The 27,054-nt window shown below is 41.9% G+C and overlaps 1 protein-coding gene across 16 annotated transcripts in view; it reads left to right on the top strand.

Annotated features, from left to right (window-relative positions):
* MCF2L2 (MCF.2 cell line derived transforming sequence-like 2) overlaps positions 1–26,961 on the top strand; it is a 188,637-nt gene extending 161,676 nt beyond the window's left edge. For 4 of the 16 annotated variants that reach the window (XM_030027096.1, XM_030027094.1, XM_030027093.1 and 1 more), the window contains exons 25-34: positions 1,515–1,587; positions 4,750–4,859; positions 8,774–8,869; positions 12,866–12,955; positions 15,085–15,156; positions 16,904–16,990; positions 19,236–19,354; positions 19,913–20,025; positions 21,001–21,104; positions 22,295–26,961. In XM_030027096.1, coding sequence (XP_029882956.1) covers positions 1,515–1,587; positions 4,750–4,859; positions 8,774–8,869; positions 12,866–12,955; positions 15,085–15,156; positions 16,904–16,990; positions 19,236–19,354; positions 19,913–20,025; positions 21,001–21,104; positions 22,295–22,395 — 965 coding nt within the window. In that variant the 3' untranslated portion in view covers positions 22,396–26,961. Of the gene's footprint in view, positions 1–1,514; positions 1,588–4,749; positions 4,860–8,773; positions 8,870–12,865; positions 12,956–15,084; positions 15,157–16,903; positions 16,991–19,235; positions 19,355–19,912; positions 20,026–21,000; positions 21,105–22,212 lie in introns of all 16 variants that reach the window. The other 12 variants (XM_030027109.1, XM_030027097.1, XM_030027095.1 and 9 more) reach the window with 11 other exon arrangements.
* Positions 26,962–27,054: the final 93 nt, after the last annotated feature.

Raw genomic sequence — 27,054 nt, 5'->3', positions numbered from 1 at the left:
GACTTTAGCCAGTCTGGTCTTAAGAACATCCAAGAACGACTTTCATCCTACTCTATGAGCAAAGTCAAGTTTTCCTTCATTGTGAATCCAGCAGAACAGCAGTCAGAGGGCAGAAATTGTCTTATATGCTGTTGAACTCTTCCCATTGCCTTATCCCAAATGATCACGTGAATTAAAGCACTTATTACAATATTGATTACAGGAAGCAAATGCTTTGTCCTGTAGTTTTAAACAGGCATTTCTATTTGTAATGACTCGTGAAAGCAGAGGCCTTAATTCACACTTAATCCAAGACTGGATATTTCTCCAACTGTGTGTTGTAATGAGAGAAGGAAGAGGGATATGTTTGTTTGTCGGGGCTGTTTTTAATGACTGTTGTTAGGAGTTGCACAGGGAGTTGGAATGTTGGAAGGAACCAGCTGAGATGAATGAGTGAGTAAAGGGCAAAGAAGGTGGCCAAAGGTATGTGATAAATAATTTAACATATGGGTCATTAGTGTCCAAACACTTAGTGTATATACGCCTCCTATTGTATACTGCAGTGAGCATGGAATGCTAACAAGGCTTTGGGTAACTCCTTGATCCATTGATCCCAAAGAGCATAATTGTCTCTTGCTGGCAAAGGAATTATGGATGCAGCTTAAGGGATTTGTGCAAGGCTGTGAATCAGTTGCCAAAACCAGGAATGGAGCTACTTCTGACTCCCCACCCAGGGTGCTCCTTTCTCCCAACATTCCCACCCACAAAAGACTTTAAGTTTAATCTTTCAGTGCTGTCCCTGTCCCTTTGTCTGTTCTCCTTTCATTGACAGGAGGTTCGTCTTCTTCCAGAGTGAAATAGCCATAGGATCTCAGCAATCTGAGTTTGAAAGCAGCTCCTTCCATTGCTTCCTCACTTCTCAGTGTCTGACTCTCCTGGCCTTGAAAACCAGGTTGTCAGCATCTTTCCTATCTTTCTCCACTCAGCAGTTACTAGACATAGGTACAAAGTAGTCTGTTGCTACCTTGCAGCTATGCAAAAAGAGTGAACAAGTGGCATCTGAACAACATTTTATTATTGCTGTTTTTCCAGGATGCTGAGCAAAAGCAGTCTTCAGAGGGATGGGGATATATTCTACTAGATGGCTGCATGTGCAGAAGAACTGTTGTACATGTGTTGCTAAATCCAGAAAAAGCTGTGAGCCACAAAACTTGTATTGTATTCTGGGAAAAATGCCAATATGTGCATTCTCTAAATCCATATTGTGCAGTGAGCTAGGAAGAGGTACAGAGGAAAGAGAAGGTGGTAGGGGAAGAAATCTCTTCTGCAGTGAAATAATATGGGTAGAAGAGCTGTTCGGGTAAGCTAAGTTTTCAAACTTTAAGATCACCATATGCCTTTTCTCTTCAAGTATGAGTATTCAATTTTGATTGCAGCAGGTCAAAATCGCTCCCTCTCCCTCTCCCACATTCCATGCAAACAAGGAAGCAATTTATACAATCTGGAGCAATTCCTTTTTACTTTTTCTTTAACAGAAGCAAGTCAACTGCACCAAAGAATCACCGAGAGTGTATACCATGCACCAATGGATTCCTCCAATGCAAGCAGGTGACCACAGCGATCACGGCATATGAGGGCCATGTTTTGTCTTGCCTTTGTGCTTTTGCAGTACATAAATTCTTAGTTTTCTGTATTTAGCTTCCTGGGTATGAACTTACTTGATTGTCTTCAAATTCTTTAAAGACATGTAAATTCAGATAAAGGTTTCGCTCATGGTGAAACTAAAATCACAATGCAGAATTCATTTCAAAGATGATCATTTGGTTTTGCAAAAGAACCATATGCTCTTGATTAGCTTAAGTTTAGACAAAGTGTATTGGAACATTTCCAGGATGTTAAATGGAGCTGTCAGCAAATTTTTGTAATGGTCCAATTGCTGGGCAAGTTTAATGTAAGTTGGCATGGGATATCACTGCAAAATTTTAGCAGGATCAACCAAACGAGGAGATCCCAGGTAACACAGCCAGCCTTTGAGAGTTGTACAACTCAATGCAAGAAATTTTAAACAGATGCAGTGCTGTTAATCCTGCACCGTATTTTCTCTAGGCTTGGTTACATTTGCTTTGTTTAAGGTTTAAGCTGAGAAGGTTTAAGGGTGAAAATATTTCAGCAAAACTGCCTTGGGGATAGGAGAAAATTATTCCAGTAAAATATGAACTGCAGTCACAAAAATGTCTCAAATCAATCCAGATGTCTGTCCCTCTTATAAGGCTCTTAAAGTGAGAATTTTCAAAGCAGAAATCATAGACAAAATATGTCAACAGAAAATTAATTAACTCCAGGAAGAAAGGCCATGTGATTAGCTATTTCTCCTAGAGTGGATTAAACCAAAGGAGAAATGAAGTGCTGCTTGTCCTCACTCTGCTGACTGTAGCAGAGGAGAGCTTAGATGCTTCTGCTCCAAATGCTGGGTTATTATAGGGACAGGAAGAATATGGTAAGTCTTCATGAAAGAACAATGCTCTGAGCTTTCATGAATGGAATAAAGTTGAGTGTCCTATTGGCTATTGTAAGCAGAGGCCACCTTGATCCTCTGTAATATGTGTCTCAGAGAGAAGCAAGGACAGGCGAGTTGCAGCACAAGGTGGCTGTGCACTAGTTGATGTGAAATAGTAGATCCAGACTTCCTTGGACAGTGGAGTCCCTTCTGCAGCCTGTTTTGAGATGCTGGGTGGAGGCAAGGAAAAGAAGGAAGAAGCTAGACTGTGATAGCCACCCACATGGGCATAGTCTGTTTATGACTGGTATGACTAAGCAGCCCCAGTTGTGAAAGGTGCTTTAAGTAAGCCAGTGGTAGACTGTTATTAGCTAAAGAGCAACTAGCATCATCAGTGCTCTGCCAGTGGTTGGAGGCTAATTAATTATTGAGGATTTTATCTAACCAATAGACACCCTCTCCTGGGTTGCCCATGTGTAACAGTGATTCTACTGTTTATTGGGAATTGTCAAATCTGTGCTGTGACATTGGGGAAATCTGTTTGCAGGACGCTCTCCCCTCCCTGAGCCATGTCATTGTTCAATGACAAAGACTATCCCTTTTACTTGTTTATATGCCACTGCAGCAGTGGGGCTGCAATTCCATGAGATAAGACAGGGCTGGGCTGACTCAGTATTGGAGCTGAGGTGTTGGCAAAAGGGACACTTAATACCAGTGCCCTTAATACAGGCGGTTATTGAATGTGCCTAAGTCCTCTTCAATCTATTTAAATTCTCTCTCTGTAAATTTTTCCCCAAAGTTTCACTGTTTAATCCTAAAATGAGATGCCCCATGATATCTATTGCTGCTGTATCTCTCTCAAGGGATGGCTGCTGCATTTCAGTGATAATGAAATGATCCCTTTCTGTTTTCTAATCTATTTCAACATATGAAACTTAAATAGACTATTGTTCTAACTGCTTAACTATCTGCTTTATTGGAAATGACTGATTCAGTCATACATCCATGTAAAAATATCCTGTGCACATAGATACACAGAAGCACTAGGAGTTTTACTGCAGATGCTGTTTCAGAGAAGCTTATGTGTTTTCTTGGTGTCTTTCTCACAGCTGTAAATTTTTAACTCTGTCAGGTATATGTTTCACAGTTATCTCAGCCTAGCTGGGAAGGAACAGAGAAAGAAGAATAAGGAAATGTCAGTGTGCTTTGGATTTGTTCCCATATTTATTTTGAGCCCCATTTTGTACCTGACATCAGGCTGCAAAATCACATTTTGATTTAGTACAGGAGGTAACAGAGACCTCTGTTAAAGTTCCATCAGAAACAGGTCAGAGGTTCAAATACAAAGCAATGAGTCCCAGGCTGCCTTGTAGTTAAAAACAGTATTCACAGATCTCTAGTATTCCAAATGTTCTTAAGTTTTTAATGATATCTTGGACCTTCCCTTACAGCAAGACAAACCTATGAATGTTAAGTATAACAGTTCATGTGTTAATTGTAAACAGCAAGAGTATTTCAAGTGTGTAGATACGGTGAAATGTATGGAGCAGTCTGCCAAAGATAACAGTCAAACATCCAAACTAAACCACCAGACATTTGCAAAACAATGAGGATAAGAACCATGGGAAAACCTTGCAGCTCGAATGCCCTACAAACCTGGGGCAGGGGGGTTGTTCCCATTACAGACCACAAGGCCAGTACCTGTGCAAATCTGGCAAGATGGATCCCCTCGTCCGTGGTTCAGCTGTAAACAGGGATATCCTGCATGGATTCGTGTTTTCAAAGAGCAGAAGAAACAGAAATTGGGGGATCCTGGAACCAGTGGAATCCATATGTTCCTCTACACATGGTATGACCTCTGTGTGACCATCCGGTACCCATTTCTCTCCTGGAGTCAAATATACTTATGCTGCAAAGGATGGAAAACTGGGGTCCTCTTTTCTAACCTGCTTTCCCACTCCTTCCTTCCAAATCTGTTGGACTTGCAAAAAGAGCTTGTGCAGACAACCAACTTGTTCCTCCATTTTTCCCTTCTCAGCTCTCGCTAGGTACATCTCTTACTGTGTGGTGTGGAAAGGAGGCAGGGGCTAGAATGGCTTTTCCCACCATAGACGCCTGAACAGATGCAGACTTTTACAGCACACAGAATTTTAAAACCTGCCCTTTATTCCTTAGGCTTCCATATCTGAGGGTAAAAAAGAATGCTTAGTGCTCAGTGCTCCATTAGGTATTAAGCAGGAATGTAACTATTTTTGCATTTCTTTTGTCCAAAGGTATAGCAGGAAGTCATCAAGTATATACGAAAACAAATCTGAGACATCAAACGTGGAAGCATCTAACAATAAGAACAGGAATTCCAGTCCCAGTGCCAGACAAAAGAGAGGTAGGAGTTCTGAGACAGAGCTTTTTGCTTCTAAAGGGTAATATCTTTATTTTTACACACTCATTTCTGGAGTTTGATGAGGATATTTTGAATGTATGTTGTTTAAACCCAATGTCAAAATAAACAGTGCTACAAAGCTGAGTAACTGTACCATGAAACTTCCTGAACACCAAAAAGCGTTACCAGTTTAGGTTTTTTTAAGTCTGAGTTTTGATGCATTACAGTCCTCTTTAAACAACTTGTTTTTTAAAAATAGAATTGGGGGGGGCTATAGTATGCGTATTTTAATCTTCTCTATCCTGGCTAAGTTGGTTTCTACCCATATTTAATTTTAAGATTGTCTATGGAATTTGCTAACCAATTTCCTTGCTTTACGTCAATGAGATTTTTTTGCCTCCTCTGTGTATAGGTTCCCCTCTAGTGTATAGTAAATAAAGGCACATACGGTCACAGAAAGTCCCTCCATTATTTGAGGGCATAAATACAATAAATATATTCTATACAATGTATGTTAAAATGAACACTAAAAAGAAACTGAGTCTCATCTGGCAGTAGCAGGAACAGAAAATCTTTCAACAGCGGTTTTCTCTTTTTAGGTAGTATTTTGAAATGTTAGAGCAAAGACTTTTCTAATAATACAAAAAAGAAAATTGCGAGGTCTTAAGAGATTAATGTCCAAATCAGGCTTAAAGTAACAGCAGGCCCTTTTATAAATAGAGATGGTTAAAAAAAAAAAAGTGGAATATTTTTTCTTTGAAATATAGGCTATTCACCAAAAGATTTTTCATTGCACTAAGTTTTTATTCTGGGGAGAAAGTTATGGTTTCTTCATTAAAAAAATCCAATGTTAAAAACGTGTTTCAGTAAAAATTTCTTTTTTTAAAAGGATGAACTTTTTAAAATAAAAACAAAATTTGAAAAGCAGCCTTTCATTTGAAAGTCATAAACTCCCTTTTTAAAAAATTTCCAGGAAAATTATTGATGCTTCTTAACTGGTCCAGCTTATGCAAGAGTGTGGGAACTGGGATCACCCTATATGCTGGTTTTCGTTCTTCTGCCTTCTGATTTCCCATGACCAGTTCCTCAGGGCTCTCGCTGTAATTCCTGCTACCTCAGCCGAGAGCCTCCTCATCCTCCGCCGTGCGGCTGCTCCCGCAGAGCTGAGCAGTGAGTCACCGCTCTTTGTGGGATTCAGGGTGTGCCTGGGCATCCTGGGCTGCAAAACACGCTGTGCAGAGAGCCAGAGGAAGGGCTATCCGGCTCCGGATATCCCACCGAAACTTTAATTTGTGTCCCTGTGAGGCACCTCTAGCTGGGACTCTGCAGGGGCTGAACTTGCCTTCAAAATGTACAGTTAGGTCCTGCTTTCAAAGGTGCAAAGGAGTCGTGCTGCGGCCTTCTGGAGACTGGTGCTCTGCCAAAACTGTCTCTTTTGTGCCACCTACTGACTGTAACGCTCCCAATATCTATGGAGTTAATGTGAACACAGATTATTTTAAAATATTATTTTCTTTCTATAGTACAGAGGGAGGGGGCACTACTGGCAAGCTATTTCCGTTTCATTATTCTTATGGATAAGTGCCTGTGATTGAGTTATCTACATATAAACCAGTGTTTTGTGTGGACCTGATTGGTAGATTTACTGACTTGAAGCTATATGGGAGCCGAGCCCTGCAGGAACCTCTGGAGACCACCCAGTCTAACTGCCCTGCTCAAAGCAGGGTCAGCTGGAGCAAGTTGCTCAGGGCCGTGTCCAGTTGGGTTGTGAATAGCTCCAAGGATGGTGACTCCACAACTGCCTTGGGGACGCTGTCCCAGGCTTTAACCACCTTCACAGTAAAAAAGTTTTTTTCATATTTTTAAATGGACTTTCCCGTATTTCAATTTGTGCCTATTGCCTCTCTCATCCTGTCATTGGCCTCCACTTCTTTACTGGATAAGATCGCCCCGAGCCTTTTCGTCTCCAGGCTGAACAATCCCAGCTCTCCCTCTTTCTCCTCATGTCAGCTACTGCAATCCCTTAATCATCTTCACGGCCTTTCACTGGATTCACTCCAGTATGTGCATGTCTCTTGTACTGGGGAGCCCAGGACAGGACACAGCACTCCAGGTGTGTCTCACTTGTGCTGAGCAGCGGGGAAGCATCGCCTCCCTGGAGCTGCTGGCAAGGCTCTGCCTAATGCAGCCCAGGATCCTGTTGGCCGCCTTTGCCACAAGTACTTATTATGTTTGGAAATGGTTTCCAGCATTATTTGGTATACCTGCAGAATGAAGGAAAAGGTTTGAAGTAACTCAGGTAGAGACAACATGTCTGTGGGGACTTGTGAAATCCTAAGGGGTCCCTCAGTGAAGTGATATAATTGCATAGCTGATGAACTACCATATAAAGCCACCCCCTCCACATGCGCTGTTGTACTTGCCTCGTGACTCTGTGATAATGAAATACTATGGATTTTCTTGCTCTGTGCAAACAGAAAGTAAATATATTTTATGTACCAGTTTCTGGATTCTTCATAGGCTACAGTATCTATACAAAGATTGCCTCGCAGTGGGAGCAGCAATGGCAGGGAATGGCTCTTAGGCCAACACAGGCAGTCTGAAAGCCAAACACTTCCCAGTACACCTGTGGGCAGCCCCACAGCTGAAACGGCCGCTCGGTAGCAGTTCCTCACCAGGTGCACCTGCCTGGCCCAAAGCCGGCATCAGGCCACTGGCTAGAAGGAGCTGAACCACACCAACATAATACTTCTGTATTGTTAAAATCTGTTCATCTCACACCCACCTATGCATGCAGGCACCTCGGAACCTGGATTATCTTGGCTGCAAATCAGGAAGTGATGGGATGCGCTTTTCTTGGGAAGCACAGCTTGTCTGTCTGTTGCTTGTCTGTCTGTGGATTCACTGTTTCTTCACGTTCCCTTTGTACTTCTGGTCTTCATTTGTCCCTCTAATGATTTTCACTTGGCAGCGTATAAAATAAAGAGGAGGAAAAAGCTATTGGTTAAATCCTAAGGCACAGAACCAGGCAGCCAACACATGGCTTTTCTCCTGTTCCCTTGCCATAAACATTGTGTATTACCTGCCCACACAAAGAAGGGGGCAGATGCAGAATTCGGCAGGAATGCATGGATCTGGGGGTTTGATCTAGGTCCACCTGCTTCCTGCAATGTGAGTAACTGAGTATCTTTCAAACCCAGAGTCTCAGGACCTAAAGCCATCTGTGACTTATCTCTGTAAAGGCGACTGTGAGGCGGCATGGCTGGCTTACTCATGTGGGAGCCTGGCATGTAAGCTTTGCTGGCATGGCACTCCTTACATCCCAGCAAATCATGAGATCAAATGCATGACTATATGCCAGCTTCAGAGGCTGCTAGAAAGGCTTCAGCAGGTAAGGCTGAGTGTGTATCAGCTGATGATGACAGGCTCTTCAGTGCTAGTACTACGTAGCAGAAGTGGGACTGCTCGCAACAATTGCTCTCTGTACGTGCCCTGCGCTGCAAGGCTTCTTCTCTTATTTCTCCCTGCAAGCTTGCTGTTCCAACAATAATGATGTGTTTTCATAGTAAAAGGCACTAGATCCTTATTAATGAGCTTGCTGCTAAACTGTATTTTCCTTTGATGAGAGCTACATCCCTTCACCTGTTTTTCTTTGGTTTTGTTTTGTTGTTGTTGTTCTCCATTAAAACTCAGTGAGCCAAACTCAACCCAGGGGCTCTGTTTGGCTCAGCTGGTTTAATCACCCTGACCTCATGTCACCTTTCTAATTGATTAGGTCTTGCTCAGGCTTGAACTGAATCAAAATTTATTTATTTATTTATTTTTAGTTGTCATCCAGTGCTAACCTTTCCTTTCCCATAAGCTGAACAGCTGACCCTTCCTTCCTTATTTCTCTTCCCTCTCCCTCTCTCTCCTAGTTGATGCTTCCACCAGCCTTAACCTTGAGCGCACAGCGCTTGCTAGAAAGCGATTCACATTGCAAGGTCTTTCCAACCGCAGAGCTCCACCCAAAGGTAAAATCACCCCACGCAGCATTTGGTCTCTGGCCATCTGTCTCCTGCACTCCCACAATGTTCTCTCCATCCCATAGCGCCATCCATCACCATTTCCTAAAGTGCTGCTGCATGTCACCAAAATGCTCCTGTCTGTTGCACACATGTGGCTCCTCTTCTCAAAGATGCTGTTACCAAAAATTGCTCCCACGGCAGTGTTGGCAAGGCAAACTTTGAGTTGACTTGTTGGGTCTTTTACTGGTGCACAGTGCAAATAATGTTTATTTCCAGTTTCTCTCAAGGGCCAACTTGTTTTAAACCACCAGCCTAACTTCTTTCAGCAATTTGCTGGCTTGAAGGGAAGAATATCATCTCTGTGTTGTGCTACGTGAGGTTTTCATGTGTTAAATTGTTCATTGGTTGGACCTTTTTTTTTTTTTTTTTTTTTTTTAATGTTGCTCAGCCATGGCCTAATGGCTACACTGGGGAACTGGAATTCAGAAGATCTGGGGTTTATTGCCATTTCTACTTAATTATATTATATGACACTGTAAAATGGTGTGTTCTGAGTCTTTGTGCATAAATATTTAGAAGACACTTAATATCCATGAGTAGAGAGCATTGCATGTTCCTCTGATGGCTGTACAAGGAAGAGACTTTAGAGGAAAGAAAGAAATGTGAATAGAAATTAAATTAAATAACTATTTACAATCACTTCCTGAAAAGATAGTGTAATTACTCTTTTTATTGTTATTATGTGGCTTTCTCCTGTTCTGATAAATGACATTTCTTCTGTGAGACAAAGGGTTAGTGTGCAGTGATGGAGAGGGCGAGCATCAAAGGAAGAAGAAGCAAGACGAAAGAATAAAAAGAGAAATACAGAAGTATTAAATTACAATGTTATAGAGTAGATAAGAATACACCAAGAGCTAGTGCAGCCGTAAGATTCTAGCTGCAAGGTTAAGGCTGCACTTGGTAGTAAGATCCAAGGCGTCCAAACCAGTTCAATGTTCTGAATACAAAACAGGAAGTGGTTTTCAGATCCTGTGACTTGGGGAAATCAATTACAAAATACAGGTTTCAGAAATGCTAGATAATGCTGTAAGTTGGGCGAGTTTGGATCTGCAATTTTGTTTTGGGCCTCTTTTGCTCTTTTATCTGAATTTTCTTGTCATGTGAAATGTCTTGCATTGTATTCAGTGTTCCAGACAGCAAAGCACAGTTCAGAAGAGTTCATACCCCCTAAGCTGTAGGCGCTCTCAGCTCAAAGACTTGCTGGGTCTGGTTACCTGAGATTCCCGTGAAACACCTCCGTTACACAATGTCCCATTGCACTTTGTTGTGCTGTTCAGTTACTAATCTGGTCCTGGCCTGGAGGAAACCTGTTGGCAAATAAGCTAGATAATTTGCAGAGTGTGGTCATCTCTGCAGGCAGTGACAACGCAAAGCCCTGTTAGCACTATATGGACTGGCTGTTAGGGCAGATCGGAAGCTGTGAGAAGGTAACAGGGAAGTTACTGCAATAAGCTTGTCCTGCTCTTGACCCCTTTATCTAAGGATTTGTTACTGGCCGTGGCAGGAGATGCCATATTGAGCTGAGTGTGCTTTGCTTCAGACCCACTGTGTCTGTTCATGTCCAGAACACATAAAAGGGAAGGTTTAAACAACAAAATAACACGACCAACTAGGGGGGAAAACAAGATTGCCTGATGGATAGCAACTGTCAGCGGAGCATGGATGCTGAAAGCATTGCAGAACTGTCTGCCCAGGCTGGATATGTTGGGGTAGAAAATGTTGTATATAAACACCTTGGTGTTTTGGCCAAAGAAATGCTGATGTCTGGAGGGGAAACTTTACCATCCTGCACTCCATCAGTGCAGAGACCCCCAAGGCAGCCATACCAGCCCTGGAACCAACGCGCGTGAAAGCTCACACTCATAGCACTCTGCATCTCCCCCAGCCTTGGGTCAGCATTAGCTGTCCCGGTTTGCAGAGCCAAGCTCATATTCCTTGGAATTGGTGCAAGGTCTCTAAGACCTGTATGATGTAGTGTAAATGTAGCCCAACACCATAATTATAAAGTGAATTTTTCTTTGTATTTTAGTAACGGGCAGTTACAGCAGCCTAAATGTGGAGTCATCCCATTGTAATTATCACTGAGAGCAAGTTTAACCTCTCATTTTTCTTCAGCCTTTTAGGAGGTGTGAATAAGGATGTACTTGAATATATGTGCTTTTATGAGTAAAGTGGTAAGGAAGTGCATTGGCAGATACAGAATTTACAGTCTTTTTACAGTAGCTAATCTACCGTTAAAATTGCACTGAGATTTTAAGGAGCTAATATGGTTTCCTGATGTTTTGGCATAATAAAACATTATACGAATTGCAGTTCAACCAGTCACGCTAATTTCTGCTCCACTGGAAACATATAGTGAAAGTGACATTTACTAGGCAGAAATACGGAAAAAACAAAGTAAAGAGAAATGTTGTATGACTGAACATTAAAATAAGGAAATGTGAAGATGAGGAATGGGAAAGAGAATTTTAAGATCCCTGGCAAGGAAATCTTCACAGTAGTATTTCTGCACAGGATATTTAAACCTGAAATATAAAATCACCTGAAACTTATTTTAGTCCAGTGCTGTATGCCAGTTAACCATGGGGGAAAAAAAAAAAAAGAAAAAGAGAGGGAAAAGAAGATAGACATGATAAGAGAAAGGACACAACTGGAATGGAAAAGTCCCTCTGAACCACAGGCACCATCTAGGAACATCTGGGCTAAGATTCAGCGCATGTAAGCATGTGCTACAAAGAGTTTCATGTGAAATATCTCTTCACCTATCCCAGGACATTTTTTGGTAAAAATAGAAACAACTACTTAATTTTTACATAAGTGTTTTTCTGATATTTTTAAAAATCAAAACATGAAAATCACAAATAGTTTTTGACAAATCTGAAAACCTTCAACAGAATGTTTAAAGCCATTTCTAATACCATTTTCAGCTGAGATTGTGTCCTGGTAGAGTTAAGTGTTGGAGTATCTTACTGAAAATGAGGTATGAAGCATATGAATAGCTTTACTCATGTCTCAATGGAAATACTGACTTGACTAATGCAGCACATGTGCTTAGAATGTTTTAAACAGAAGAGACTAAAAAGTTAATCCTGAAATGTTTGTAAGCAAGCACCCTTCTCTCCTAAGTGCTGCTGCTGTAGCTGGTAGGTGCAAGAAATGTACTGATGTGCCTGTAGAAGTGTAGACACAATCTCTTAAGAGCTGCACAATGACCTCAATGTGTTTTGAAACATCATGTGCTCTCTGGAGCTAGCTGACAGTCAGTCTATTTATACCTCTGATCTGTTTATGAAATATTTTGAGTAAAAAATGCTACTCACATCTCATAGTGAAATCTGGGGAATTTGTGTCTTCACTCCTAAGCGGACTTTGAGAAAAGGCAGGATCCTAATTGGAGTAAACAAAAAAAGCTCTGTTGCCCTCACTTTCTCCAAGCTGATTTGCACCGCTAAGGATGGAGGCTCAGAGGAAGTTTTCAGGCAGTCACACAGTTAACTTCTAGAAACGACAAATGCGAGCTCCAAACCATTCATGTTTGTTTTTCAGTGTATTTCAGGTCAGTCATCACAGGACGAGCAGTTCGGTGTCTAAAATAATCCAAACCTCATCTGTAGACACACACACCATTCTAACCATCATGCTCATCTCTCTGTGTTTTGTAGCTATACTTAGACACTAGTTGGTTGCTAAAATATTAATTGGCATAAGTCTCCTTTCTGAAGTATTAAAATTGGAGCAACTGGACTTGCTTCAAAAATATGTTCATATAAACTCTTTTCTGTGCTTTTCAATTTGTTGAGGGTATTTTTCCTGGCTGTTTTAGAGGAGCAACCTACCTTTTGTTTACCCTTTTCCCGCTGCTGCTTTGCTTTGGACATCTTTTACCCTCAGTGCTTATTAACCTCTAATCCTGCCCTGCATTGCATCTGTCTATTCTCCCAGATCCAGAATCTAAGGAAAGAGAAGTTACCCGTCGCTTTTCCCTAGCCTCCTCCATCAGCACCACAGTTAATGCTTCTGCTGTGACCAAAGGTACTGTCATGCTGCTTGCTTAGCTACCCTTCTCCCTTCCTGCTGACTGATACATTTACTGCCAAATGCTGTTCACAGAGTGAGTACATCAGGCTCAATTTTTACAAATGCAGGAGGTTCCAGTAGAAGAAAAGTCAGGACCAGTATAACACTTGCAGGAAGGCAGGCCAAGACATTTTGAATGTATATCAAGGTGTGCTGCCAGCATATATAGTGACTTTTCTCAGTTTGTCCATAATAGGCTTTGAAGAGTAGTGCTGGTTTCCATGGAAACTGGATTAATGTTTGACTGATGTGGCGTTAGGTTTCCAACTTCTCCTTAGTTTGGATTAACTGAAATTCAATAGAAATTATTTCTCCATTTCCTTAAAGCTGTTTAGGATTTTTGCTTTCACGAAGGAGAGAATCTCCTCATTGCATAGCAGATATCAGATGGCAAGAAAGGCTGAAATCAAGCCAAAAATGGAGTAGCAATAGATGCCAGTTTTAAGCATATTTAGCATAATCACAGTTATGATTAGAAATTATGCTTGCCAGGAAATTTTCAGACACGTAAGGGAGCTAGGTGCCCAGAATGTACTGAACTCTACACAGTTTGTGTGGGAACTTATGAAAGTTTTATTTTTGAGCTGTTATTATTTTCAGAAAAGGCACTTTTACAGAATTTACTTTTAAGTTACTGCACTAGTGCCTACATTTAAACTCAAAATCAAACCATGCATTTGGGCAAGCTGGTTGTATTGAAAATCAGTAGGATTGTAGGCACCTATGCCTACATGTCAGAGTTGCTTTTGAGAACAGAACTTACAGTCTTACATTGGATTCTGAATATACCATCTTTTGGCAGTTCCCGGAATGAAGTGGAGGAACTGATTTGCAAGTTTAAGATTTGCGGGGCAATTCACAAACCAAAATAGAAGGAAAAAATGGCCAAATTAATTTGTATAAAAATCTTTGCTATATATTTGTTAGGAAGAAGGTTGCACAGTATTTATGAGCCATATCCTTGACTGTGCAATGAGGCTGTCATGAAATGAGAGTGTGGTGGGGTTTATTGACAGAGGAAGGATGTGATATTACTGCTACATACAAATGTTTCTTTGCCAACCTCTTTAGACCGTAACACTAAAACATCACTACATGGAAATGATGGTCATAGCACAGGAGAAGAGGTTCTTACAGCTTCCTGTCCTCAGCAGCAACTTCAGAAATACATGATCAGTTACTAAGTTATGGGAAGACTGAATTATTTCTTAATATCTATTTCCAAAGCTGGGGAACAGAAAGAAGCACATATGTACAAAGAGAATGGGCAATCAAAGGTTGTTCTTTAGTGTAATTTATCAAAGAGAGCATGTGTGAATTACAATGAAATTCAAATTTTGTTACAGTTTCATGTAAAAAAAGCCTGCCCTAGGTTCCTGTCCACCACAAGACTACTGGCAATTTCTTGGAATGCTGAGAAAACTACATTTGTAATGATTTTAAAAGCTAGAAAACAAAATAGTGCTTTTCAATTAAGTGTTTTATTTACAGCATCTGCTTTAAGAAAATGTTTCAGATGACTAAAGAACTGAAGCCTGAGTCTTGTCTCAGCAACAGCCGAATGCAGGTCTAGCTAGTGTGTTGGGGCCATCACATTCAAGGCTACTGCATGCTGCTGGGTGCTGATCCTAACTGCTAACAGTTCAGCTCCGTCACATCACCAGTCCTCCACATGTGGAGTCAGGACACAGGAGAAGCACTGTACATGGACCTGTGACGGATGCTCTCCACCTCTGTGGGGTATAAGCGTTGGCTTTTGTGATCTCTTCGCTGCCAGCCTCATGGGTAGAAAGCTGAGATTGTGAGTCTGGCTGTGTTAGTGCCATCTCCTGGACAAGAGGGAGAGAAAACATCTGTGAAATCTGATAGGAAGCAGATACATTTACTATGTATTAATGTCTTTTGCAAAAAGGGGTCTGTTTCCTATCCACATCAGAGAAGTGTTTAGCCCCTAGAGTGTAGGGGCTGGTCATTTTTCTGAGTGAAATGGAAAGTATTAGGCAGGTAGTGTTTCCAGGTAATGGGAAAGCAAGTTTCTCCGTTAACAATATTTACAGCCTTGTGACTCTGCAAACTTCACACAGGTCCCCTTGTTCCTGCAGTTAAAGTCAAGAGACATGAAATAAAGAGTGACCCAACTCCCCTGGGGTTTGAAGGTATGAGTATTTCCATCCTGCATGAAAACCTGTTTGGCGATCTTTTGATATTATTCACTGAATTCACATCTCATCACTGCTGGCAGACGACACTGGAGTCCGTTAGGGGTTTGGTGTCAGGTTATCTGTTTAACTGTGACAAACACAGCTTTGTCACCCCCTTGCCTGTCCCCTGCACTCATGTTATATTTACCAACTTTCACCTAGGGATGGGCCTAAGTTAAAACTCCCATTCTCTGCCTGTTTTGGGAAGTTATGCTCTAGACTGTCATCTGGATCTGGATTTTCTGCCTGGCTTCTACCTCACTCTGTAGAGTGCAGCAGCAGGGAGCCAAGGGGCTACTTTTCACCTTCACCTGCAGTCTGGCCGCTTGCATCCCTCTTCCCTTGCTAGTGTCTATACCTAATAAGAGGAGCTGGAGCCATGCGCATGAAGACTAGAGAAGAGGCTAGACTGTGCATTAATATCCATTTAAGGTGCAGTGTTTCATTTCAGCCAAGCAGAATTTCCACCTATTTGTTGCAGCAGATTAATCAATTACTGTTTAATAAACAATATCAAAGAGTTAAACTAGGAAGTTACTCCCCAGCCACTGGAAGATCACCAGCTTCCATTGTCAGCTTTCTCCTTTACATGAGCATTTGCCAGAGCACGTTGCCTTGTGGGGGCACAAGCAGTCAGGTACCCCTGCTGCAGGACAGGGAGGAGAGACGTGTAGGCTGAGGAATCCTTTCTTAGGGTTGTGTTGTTCTGCACAAAACCTTGGTAGAAAGGGCAGGTGGCCAGGTCAGTGATGGAATCAGTGACATATCAGAGCTATCTCCTATGTCACTCCCAGCAGAAGAGGAAACTGGAACAGAAAGGTTGGAAGAAACAATTCAGAGACAGCAGAGAAAATAGTAGTTTTGCTGTTTGCAGAATATTTCCTTTTGCCAGTCACCCCTGGCACTACATTTGGAATCATTCTGGAATCCAGCACCAGTTTCCCAAACTGGTGTTTATACCTCACTTCCCTCACTGACAGATACCATGTGGCCACAGAGGTAGCGGGTATTTCAAGGTGCAAGTACTATCCGTAGGATAGAGCTAAGTTGATCCTCACTGGTTAAAAACATGGTCTTACTGCACAACATGTCTCACCAGACTGAGTTTCTTTAAGTAGGAAACAATGAATATTATCATCCCTTTACCAGAAGATATTGCTGCTATTATAAGGTCTCTGACAGAGTTAATAACGCAAAGGATTTGATGTACTTAGATAAAAACTTCCCCCACAAAATTGTGTTGCATTCATCAAGAGTGAAATCATTCATTTCTGGCTGGGAAGAAGAGGCTCCCTGGTCCCCTTTCATTGCTGTATGGATGGGTATCAAAACCATATACCATCACCTACAGAATGATTTGAAATGCTGCAAGGAAAATATGTTAAAAATGCATAAGAAGCTGTAGTGAAATAGAACACTGCACTGTTCACCTAGCAATCATTTTCCTTAATTAACATCAACATTTCTGTTTGATTCATTTGGCTGTTCTCTGTCCTTCTCAGACTTACGGTTTTTCTGTGGAATGCTACTGTCTTTTCACTCATTTGTGCTGGTCATGTGTCTCCTCTTATAACTGTTGGACCCCAGTCCACCTGTTTGTTAAAGAGACTACCAGTTGCAAAGGTGATACAAGAATTCACTTTGTACTGGTTGTCTGGTCACTATTTCACCTCGAAGACACAAATTGTACTTCCTGTCACAGATGCTTTTGAGAACACCATATTGGCCCAGACTAAATGTAATACCGGTTCTGCCACGAGACCTGTACCTAGATCTGCTTCACAGACAGGTAAACAAAATTAAAACATTTATCATCTCAATTTGAGAGTGTAATATAAATTATGATAATATTTACTCTCTTTAAATTAAAGAGATTTTTCTCTTTTAATGAACATTATTTCCTCTGAAAGCAATGAAAGAACAAGCTTAGATCACTAGCAGGTATAGAAACAATGTCCCAGATTCTGGTTTTCTGTAGGTCAGGCACAGCTGAAAATAATTCTTTTAATTGATGTTGGAGAGCTCAGAATTTGATCTGTGTTATTTTATAACTTGAATTAATTACATAAAAGTTAGGCTATTTCTTAGTCTCTGAAATTAGAATAGCAATTTGTATGGAAGAGGAAGGCCGATGCATGTATTTGTAAGGAATCCTTGCTGTTTAGGTTTCTGCCTTGGATGCTTTCTACAAATTACAGTGGCAAAAGATTACTGAAGCTTTGTCTAAGGGGGAAGGGGGATGTCTTTTTCTTTTGGTGTTTGTAGCCCAACATGTGAATTTGAACTGAAATTGCTGTAGCAGTTTAAAGCTAATTAGCATCAATATATTCTTGTACATTTAGACAGTTGCTAGTATTTTGCTGGTGTGATTCAACTGATACGGAATATGGGGTCCAGTTCTTTATGCTGCATGGTCTGTAATTGAAATTGTCTCTTCTGCCTCAAAACTCTGTTGGTATAGACGTTGGCAGGGATACTCACAACCCAGCACATGAATGCCACGTCAGATGCTAGGTTACACCTTGAAAAGTATGGATGACCTAACCGTACCTGTAGGGTTATAACTGGGGATGCTGCTCTGGTGGAAGAAGGTCACTGTCTCTCTTGTAACTGAATTGCAGTGGTCAGGGCAGTCACAGCCCCTGTGTACCAGGAGGGAGGAGAAGGGGCTGCAGAGCTGCATGACCCCATGTTGCACCAACCAGTGCCTGCAGTAGGGAGGATGTGCATGGGGAGGGATTAAATAAATCAATTAATCTATTTCTCCCAGATCAGGTTGCTTTTCTGTTTACTGTCTGAACTGCCTGGCTTGGGTTTTGTATTTTCTCAGGCCAGGTTTCGCTGTGGGTTTTGAGTGCTAGGTTATGCATAATCCCACTGCATGAACTTCTGTCTCCGTGCCTTATTGTCAGAGCCCTGCTTTGCCTTATCGAGAGCAATGGCCCACAGGCTGTAAAGAACTTGATTCAGCATCTGCTCAGCCCAGGTCCCTGTGAATCAGCTGATGCACAGCAGGTACATTAAGTAAGAAGGCACGTAGTGATTTGATGGACTCCATTCTGCTTGTATATGTCAGGGCTGCAGAATCCCTTGGTAGATGCAAGGTCTGATTCCTTCTAGCTGGACTGTAGTCATCCCCATCAGAAAAGGGACAGGCATCAAGTGTGAAGGAAAGTGTAGATCGTGACTGCCATCTGTACAGAAGAGGCTGAGTTACTTTTCCATCATGGGAGCTTCAGGCAGGCAGGTCTTAATAAGGCTCAGCCTGAATTTCCTTCAGGACACATCCTCTGGGCACGCCTTTGTAGGTGTAGAGACTGGCTGTTGTGCTTGGGCTGGAAATCTCTCATTAAGTCCCTTCCACTGGGCTGAGGTGGTTTTGGGTACTAATAATGCAATAAGACTGCTAACAGCAGAAATATTAATGAGAACTTCTTTACCTACCACTAAGGTCTTATTGTCTTTGTGCCTTGTTTACTCTGTCCCTTCCCTGCACCTCCAGCCTGCTCCAGGCTATAGTATTGTAAGTTGCTCAGGTGGTAATATCACCTTGGGGTGAGATAGAGTTAAGAAGTCAACTAAAATTCAATGGCTTCTGACTTCAATTTATAGATAAACGTGTGGAGGTAAGCTGGAAACTGAATGAGCATGGCCTTCCCAAAATCACGTCAGCAAAAGTTATCATTTGCTACAGCACTCGCTCCGCAGAAATATTCCTTGGTCCTTGCTTTTTGTACCTCCTGAACTGAAGAGATTTAGCAATGCTAAACACTCAAGGTATTGATGGGCATCAATGTGGCCACACAATCTGCCCTCCCACAAATGACAGCAAGTGCCACAGGCTTTTAGAGACAGCATAATGGCTGCAATGTAATTTTTATGGCAAAATGAGGGAACAAGCTGTAAAAAGGTACAAGCAATTCAGTAAGTGGAATAGTGGGAAGTGAACCTGTGACAATTATTTTTAAAAGACTGAGTCTGAAAGAAGCTAATGACTGATAGCTAACTCTTTTTGTTTTATTTCCTTTGAAAAGGTTGGCCCAGCAGGCAAATGCCATCTCTAGACACATTTGAAGATTTCGAAGCCATCCCCTCCAGCACAGATGAACTCTCCAACTCTTCCGACCTGGAGGAAGAGACCAACCCTAACAATGTAATTCCTTTTTCAAATTACGCTGCCCTGTCCCAGTGCAACCTCCTTTTCTCTAAAGATCACAATTTAACCTGCAAAGTTTGGGTTCATATCAGCCTTAAATTAATGGATGTGTTGGAATACAGAAGATGGGTGTTGGGAGATTATTCCGAGACTATTTTGTTGATAAGGATCAGGACCATAAAAAGTCACCCTTACTTGTAAGCTGTAGCTTTACCTGTTACAAAAGTGAGGGAAAACTCTGAGCCTTTAAAAAAGTAATTTCAGACTTTTCCAGATAACTTAACCTGGTGTCACAAACCCAATTTCTGTATCAGAATAATGGCTGTCCGGTTAATTCTAAAGCCTGAATGCACAGCACAGTTCGGTCCTAAGTTTGAATAATATTTAACTTGGGCAGGATAAAAGGAATAAAAAGTGACACAATTCCCTACAGAAGAAATCTCTGCCAACTTGAAATGCCTAGTTCAGTATTTAACTAAACTTGCTCTCTCTTGCACGGTGTTCTTTCATCCATAGTGACTGTATTACTGGTGCATTGTTTCATCATTTTTTTAGGGGACCAATCTTTTTCGGGTAGAAGGCAGTTTTGACAGCTGTTTCCCGGATTCTCTTACACTCGAGGATGGGGATTTAGTGCAGTTTGTGCAGGAAGGAGAGAACGGTCAATGGTAAGTCAGCAGAGAGACAGAATTTGACAGGTAGAACTGCCATAACCTCCTGGAAAAGATGGAAAATATTCAGAAGAATGTCAAAGCCTCTTCAAAATCAATCCAAATCCACTCACCCCATTGACCACAATGTGAAAGAGGCAGTGGGAGGCATGAACATACAACAAGCTTTGGTTAATTCCACCTGGTTGGCTTTCATCCCAAATGCTTGTGACATGAGGCTTAAGAGGGCAGAAGTTTGCATAAAGGAAATGGAGGGGAATATTTGGGCTTTTGACACCTTCTAGCCAGAAGGACAGCTGTCAAAGGCAGCACGCTCCCATAGGAGACATCAATAAAATTCCCATGCCTTCCACCAAGGTACAGCAGTGAACCAGAGAGCATTTTTACCCCCAAAGGCTTAAATATAAGTGGAATGACTCTGGCCACCTTGAGCTCACGTACATTTTGGTGTATTTATTCTCTCTTGCTGACAAGTGAGTGTTAGGAACAGACCTGGCTGGATATCTGAATTCTCCTTCTGTGGGTAATTTGGAGGAAGAAGATCTGATCTCCTTGAAGTAGCTATGCAGTCAGACCTTCACTCAGAACTGACATGCAGCTGAGATGGGAGCAAGTCCCATACGGTGAAGTGAAATAAATCCATCCACCCGGCATGGTATTTACAGCAAGGGGGATGGACAATATGAAAGATTAATTTTCTTCAGCTCTGAATTTGGCCCATGGTCTCAAACACAGGCCAAGGCCACTGCTTCCTTGTCGCACAGTCTGCTTGCAAGTGAGCTTCATCTGGGATTCTGGGTCACCATCTGAGACTGCTGAAACTTAGTCACCAGTTACCTGTAGGACTGACTGCCCTGAGTCCTCTGTCTTCTTCCTTAGTTTAGGAAATAGCAGCCCAACATGCACCTCTAAGAAACAAAACCCAGGGAAAGGAAATGTAGGGAAATTCACTGACTCTTCTCTGAATTTCAGGTTAGTGAAGAAACTGGTCTCTGAGAAAAGTGAGTGGGTTCCTTCCAGTATATTGCAGCCAGCAGAGGGGGACAGTAACAACATAATTAAGAACAGCAATGCAGGTAATAGAGAACATGTGTTACTGGCATTTAAACTTTTTTTTTTCATACTAAAAAAGGATATGATGAAAAAGGATGTGATAAAGAGTGCACTTTCTGTATTGAAGTACTCGGCCTGAGTGTCTGTTTGTGCTGCAGTCGCTGGTGACACAGCTGAGTTAGCCTGAAATTTGGTGCCGTGGATGTCGGAGCTAGTTAGGCACAGCAGCTTACGTTGGCATGGTTTAATTGTTTTCCCCTTCCTAGGCAGAACTTGAATCCCCCACCAAACTCCTGTGGCTGCCAGTACACAGGCTGGCTACTTTACAGCTAGCCCAAGTGTGTCATATGACAGGGTGTGTTATAACTGCAGGATAGCTTTCATCCAGACACAGGTAGCGTTTGGATTTAGGTCAACATCAGGGATGTGGTTCTGGTCTAGATTTGAAAACATTAAAGTCTCATGAACCATTGGTGCTTTCATCATATTTCACTGCTGGCTCCAAAGGCTGGAGGAAGGGCTGCTCTGGTGAGATTTCAGCCAAATCAGCACTAAAAGTCATCCTTTCTTCAGCTTTGGTTCTGACCTAACACCCAAACAGGTTGCACTGGAAAAGCTGAATCTCAGCAACTCTGCAGATCAAAGGTTTACAATTTTAGATTAATTTTTGCCCATCCTTAAATATAATTTACCAAAATGTGTCCTGCTTTTATTCTGGTAACAGAAGAAAGCAAAATCTGGCACAGCCATTCCCTGGGGACCTGCGATAGAGAGCTACCAGCATTTTATTCTGAGTTACTGGTTTCTTTCGATTTTTTTTTTTTTTTTTTTTTTTGGTCAGTTTGTTAAAGTGGAGAAAGATCTTTATGAAAGTTAACCAGGATTCTTTGCTGTGGTTTAAAGGGAGTTTGGTAACTGCTGCTCCTTCTCCTCCACAGCAGGTCAGTTCTGTCTTCACCCTCAGTGCCTAACTATGGCTCTCATTTCTTTGGCATGTCTACTGCTTCAAAAGAAAAATAAAGCCACACACACGTTACAGTTAGTTACATGCCAAAAGAGCCTCCCTTGCCTTTAATGAAGGAATTAGGTGAGCAGTCGAATTGTGATTATTTATTTTTTACTTTATTTCAGGCTTTTAACAATGAACGTCAAGACTGTAGATGGGAAATCCTTTAGACGTGTTGTATGACAATGCCCGTGTCCTCCTTTTCAGACATGTACAACGATTCCTGCAGTACAGCCTCAGTAGAGTCAGACACCAAGGAGAGCGAGGTGGCCAAAACCTTCCCAGCAGAACAGAGGGCTGGCAGCTGAACAGCAGGACCAGCCTTCCTCAGGACCCCATCCATCTCTATTTATTTTGGGTGGACACTGGATCAAAGTTGCCTTTTTCACAAGCTCTGAGGTTCATAATTCACTAAAACTTTATCAGCATGAACAGATGAGAACTGTGCTGTCCACCTGGCAAGCTGGGAAAAACAAACTTGAAAGGAACATTAAACATCCAGAAAGCATCAAAACCCACCTTCAGTATGAGAGGAGAAAAATGCTTCTCGCATTGATTATCAAAGTGGTTCAGAAGATGTGGCCTAAATTAGGTCGACAGCAGAGCTGAAGAGTTACTATGCACGCACCTTTTGGCAACTTTGCTTGAACACCGAGTCACTGCAGAGGGACACATGCATGGTTATGAGTTCTTGCTCTACCATGGGGGTCGCCTGGAGGTTTTTCCATTTGCTTGCCTCTGGCTGTGCCTTCGCCGTCCTCCTTAATTCCAGCTGATACATCAGAAATGTGCCCTTTTTGCTGATGGTCAACACCAAAACCATCCCATTTTAGGGTGGTTGTGGAAAGGAAACTTCTGACTTGGACCGTCAGAGAGGCTTCACGCAGCAATGATGTAACTACTTTTGTCATGGCACAGTGAACGACCTGCTGCATACAGCATTACGTTGGAATGATGCAGATGGCAACTCCTGGCTATGAGGTGGAGGTGCAGGGCTTAGCAGGGAAGCAAAGATGTGTGACAGCTACTGTGACAAAGAACATTTTGAACTCTTTTTACAATACAAGTCATTCCTCTGCTCCCCCTGCAGTCTGTGGTTGCTGGATCACAATCCTTTGCATTTGGTGCCGAGAATTCAATTGAATGCCATTTAATGTCATATGTTTGAGTAGACTGCATGCTTTCTTTGTGTGCTGGGCTATGGAGTAGATACATTTCATCCCCCATTTGGAATATACTTAAGCATTGCAAATAGGCAGTGAGCATTAGATGCTCCAATGAGTGGATAAAGTGTTGTTGTTAAATACTTCTTTCCAGGACATTTGATTAAAGGACTGTACCAAATCTCTGCCACATAAGGATGTAATATATAATATAAAGTGATTACAGATGTTATTATTCCTATACAAGCCATTAGCTCATTTAGAGCAGCTGTTAAGGCATGAAGGCATTTTCATGGTAATTGGGTCTTAGGTCCCACAAAAGCTGCTAATACTATAGTAAAGATAAGTATTAACTAAGGGTTGCAAACAGGCAAAGATCAGCCTGGTGAAAATGACCCTAGAAGCTCAAGAGTGAGTGACTGGCTTTCACTATTAGGGATTTTTTGTTTAACCCTGAGACTAGTGGTGCTCTATGCAAATAACAAAGGGCATGAAAGCACTAAAAATGGCAATGAAGCAAAACCAAAACCCACCCTTTAGTAACTGAGCCTCTGAGCAAAATAGTAGGAGTCTGTATCATTTCTGCTATCATCTTTGCAGGGACCCAAGTGTTTTTCTTTGTGTCTCAGTGGAGGCTGGCATTGCAAATATCTTAGTGTGTGAGTCAGGATAGCTGTGAAGCAGGTAGATAGTCCCATTCAAGAAAAAGCCTTGGAGAAGGTAAAGGCTTATTCAGATTTTGTTTGCCTGTGAAGGCTTGTTGGTTAATTATGAGTTGCACTGTGGTGGTTAATTCCCATGTTTCTTCTAACCTTCAATATCTAAACTCTGTGATGTCTGACGTTTTCCGTTCATGACTAAAGGACCTGAGAGTTCTGTACCTTTTTGGAAGCTAATTTTGTCCTACAGAGATAAAAGCTTGTCTCTTCTGTGCTGGTCATTTACCTTAAAAATGACACGTAGGCTCTCAGGAACATGAATCCTCTTTGTCTACTGTAGTTATGAGCATCTTGAAGGAAGAATCGGTTCTTTTCAGTCCCCTAAGGAAATATGCAGTGATGTTTTCTTGTAGTGCAATTATTTTATCCTCTCCCTAAAATGAGTTAATTTTGGTTTCTGTATTACTTTCAGTAATTTTTGCACTGCCTGATAAAAGTGCTTCTGTCTACCCCTGCCCTAAGCATAGGAGAGGAAAGGGGGAGGGAGCTCTGATTGCACATAAATAAATATAGTAAGCTTTTGTGTGTGTGTGTGAGATTGAGAGAGATGGAGACGGGTTACCCTGGGTATATGAAACGGCCAAAACTAGGATTTGTGACATGGCAGGCAGATGGAAAGATGCAAACCTGCACTTTGGAGTTTCTTTGGAGGAATCTCATTCTAACGGTGAAATGGCAGTGGGAAGTATCTGTTTATACTGAAGATGGAAAATCAGGTATTGTCAGTCCATTTCCTATCTCTGCTGGGTGCAGGGTGACAGTGTGCTAGTCCTATATCCCCCGGTGCCTCGATACCTTCCTGTAAAATGGGAGCTATTGGATTTTCCACGTGTCGAATTCCGATGCTAAATTTTAGAATGTATGCAAAAATTGGGGACCCTCCAGAGGAGAGCAAAACATTCAACTCCGTATGTCCTGCTGTGCCCTCCATGAGTGTCAGTGGTGGCATCCTGTGGGGCAGTCTAGAGCTGGAGCAGGGAAGAGGATTGCTGCAGAAGTGTCTCCTCTCTCCCAGCTCACCATCTTGTCATGACAACTGCAAAGGCATGGGCTGGATTATAACAATTCTCCTCCCTGCTTTGCTTTTGAAAACAATAATTTTTATTTTTTTTTCCAAAATCTCATGTTTTATCCTGTTGGACCAAAGTTTGAGTCACTCCTGCACCATGCATGTCCTGAGGAGGAGAAGTAACTCACTGCCCCGTGGCTGCATGCAGTGGCACAGCACTTCGGTCTCAGCGGTCTTTGGGAGCTGATTGTATCACAGCCACCCTCGGACACTACTGAACCTGAGCAGGGAGCCCACAACCATTAATTGTGTCTTTAACTTTCCTGCAGTGCTGGTGAGCCAAAGGCAGCTGCCTGTTTCTCTCTCCATGTTCCAAACTCGACCCTCCTGCAACATTTGCAGCTGCTGCTGGGGAGTGACCTGGGCCCTTTGCCTGCTTGGTGCCTGCAGTGCAAATGTCAGTGAGACGGTGCCACACCGCTGGGTTGGCTTTTCTAAAGAATGAGGGTCAATGACAGATCAGGCTGCTGACAAGTCTGAGAGCAGCCAACAAGAAGTAACCTTCTGGCTTTGCTGACAGGACAAAATGAGGTTTGATGACTTTCTTTTTTTTTTTAATAGTAGACAGGGTAGTCTTTTAATTAGTGTGTTTCTGTCAAGCAAGGTGATAATTAAGGGAATGACTCTTCATGTACAGTCTAGAATATGATTTGGTAATGTCCAGCAAGACTAATGTGTACGTTAAGTATACTTACTCTGTACGTAGGTCTTTGACACCATCATTTTCAGGTAGATGGACCTAAAATCATAGTTTTCAAATATGGGTTTCATTTCAGTGTTGTTTGGAGATTATATAGTGACCAGAAAGTCATTTAAAAGTAATGGTTGCCACTAAGGTTCAGTTGTAGAAGATACAAGGTCCAAGGTAAATCTATGCTGTGACCAGCAAGTCTGTGCCAGCTGCCTGGCTGTTCTCTCTGGGTCCGGACTAGTGAGACCTGCCCTCCAGGCTGAGCTTTTGACTTGGATCTCCTCCCTCTGCTCTGCTGCTGTCTTCTGTGAAACTTGCAGAAACTTCACATCCTCAAAACTCTGCCCTCTGCTCAGTCAGGTGTAGTTGGGCAACAGACTCCTTCCTTACTGGCGGTAATGACAAACAGATAGAGAGGCAGTTGCCATGATATGCAAGTTTTGCTTTTAGTAAACCAGGCTAAAATGTAATCAGGCCTGATCCTCTCCTCTCACGTCTAACCCCACTGGGTGGAGAATTAGACCAATGGTCGTTGTCTTGATCATAAACGGCCGCGGCCAAACCACGTCTGAACACTGGCTTTTCTTGCCAGTGACCACAAAGCTGTGCGTGTATCTTATATTCTGGTTGTGTATGTGATGAAAAGCCATTTTATTATCCATAAGTTTCTTAGACTCTTGAGATTTGAAACAGGATTGGGTATGAGAATGGCCATGTGCTTCCTTTCCAAAAATACTCAAAGCCTGACTTCAAATATATATATATGATTAGAAATATATAAGAATAATAAGAAAAAAGAGCCAAATTGTGTATTTCTTCTTGCAGCTGGAGCTGAAATAGCTGCTAAGATTTCCTCTTCCCCAGCTGAGAATTGGTACAGTTTGTTTTTCTTACATATTTTCCATGGTGTTGATAATGATGTATTTGTATATTGTGACTGATGAGAGATAATCAGACAGGGAAAGAGCACAGAATTACCTGTCCTTTTTTTCCAGTCAAGACAGAATGTATGAATTTATTACAAGAAAAAAGTGTGCAAATGAACTTCCTGTAATTAGGCCATCCTGACCTGTGTAGAACCACACTTTGTTTGAAATTTATAAAAATTATAACTAGTACAAAACGTTGTGGTTGATGTCTCTATATGAAGTAACAAGTCAAATGAGCTTTCTTTCTATTCAAAATAAATGAGTATCAGTAAAGGCACATCATGACAGCTGAAAAAAAATCCACACATCTGTCCAATGTAACTTTATTTGTCCAACACCTGTGTCACAAAAGGCACAGTGTTTTTCTCCTTTACCTATCTCCCTTAGTGATGTTCC

Source organism: Aquila chrysaetos, chromosome 10, assembly GCF_900496995.4.
Source record: "Aquila chrysaetos chrysaetos chromosome 10, bAquChr1.4, whole genome shotgun sequence".
In the NCBI taxonomy this organism is placed as follows: domain Eukaryota; kingdom Metazoa; phylum Chordata; class Aves; order Accipitriformes; family Accipitridae; genus Aquila; species Aquila chrysaetos.
This window is presented reverse-complemented; position numbering and strand designations above follow the sequence as displayed.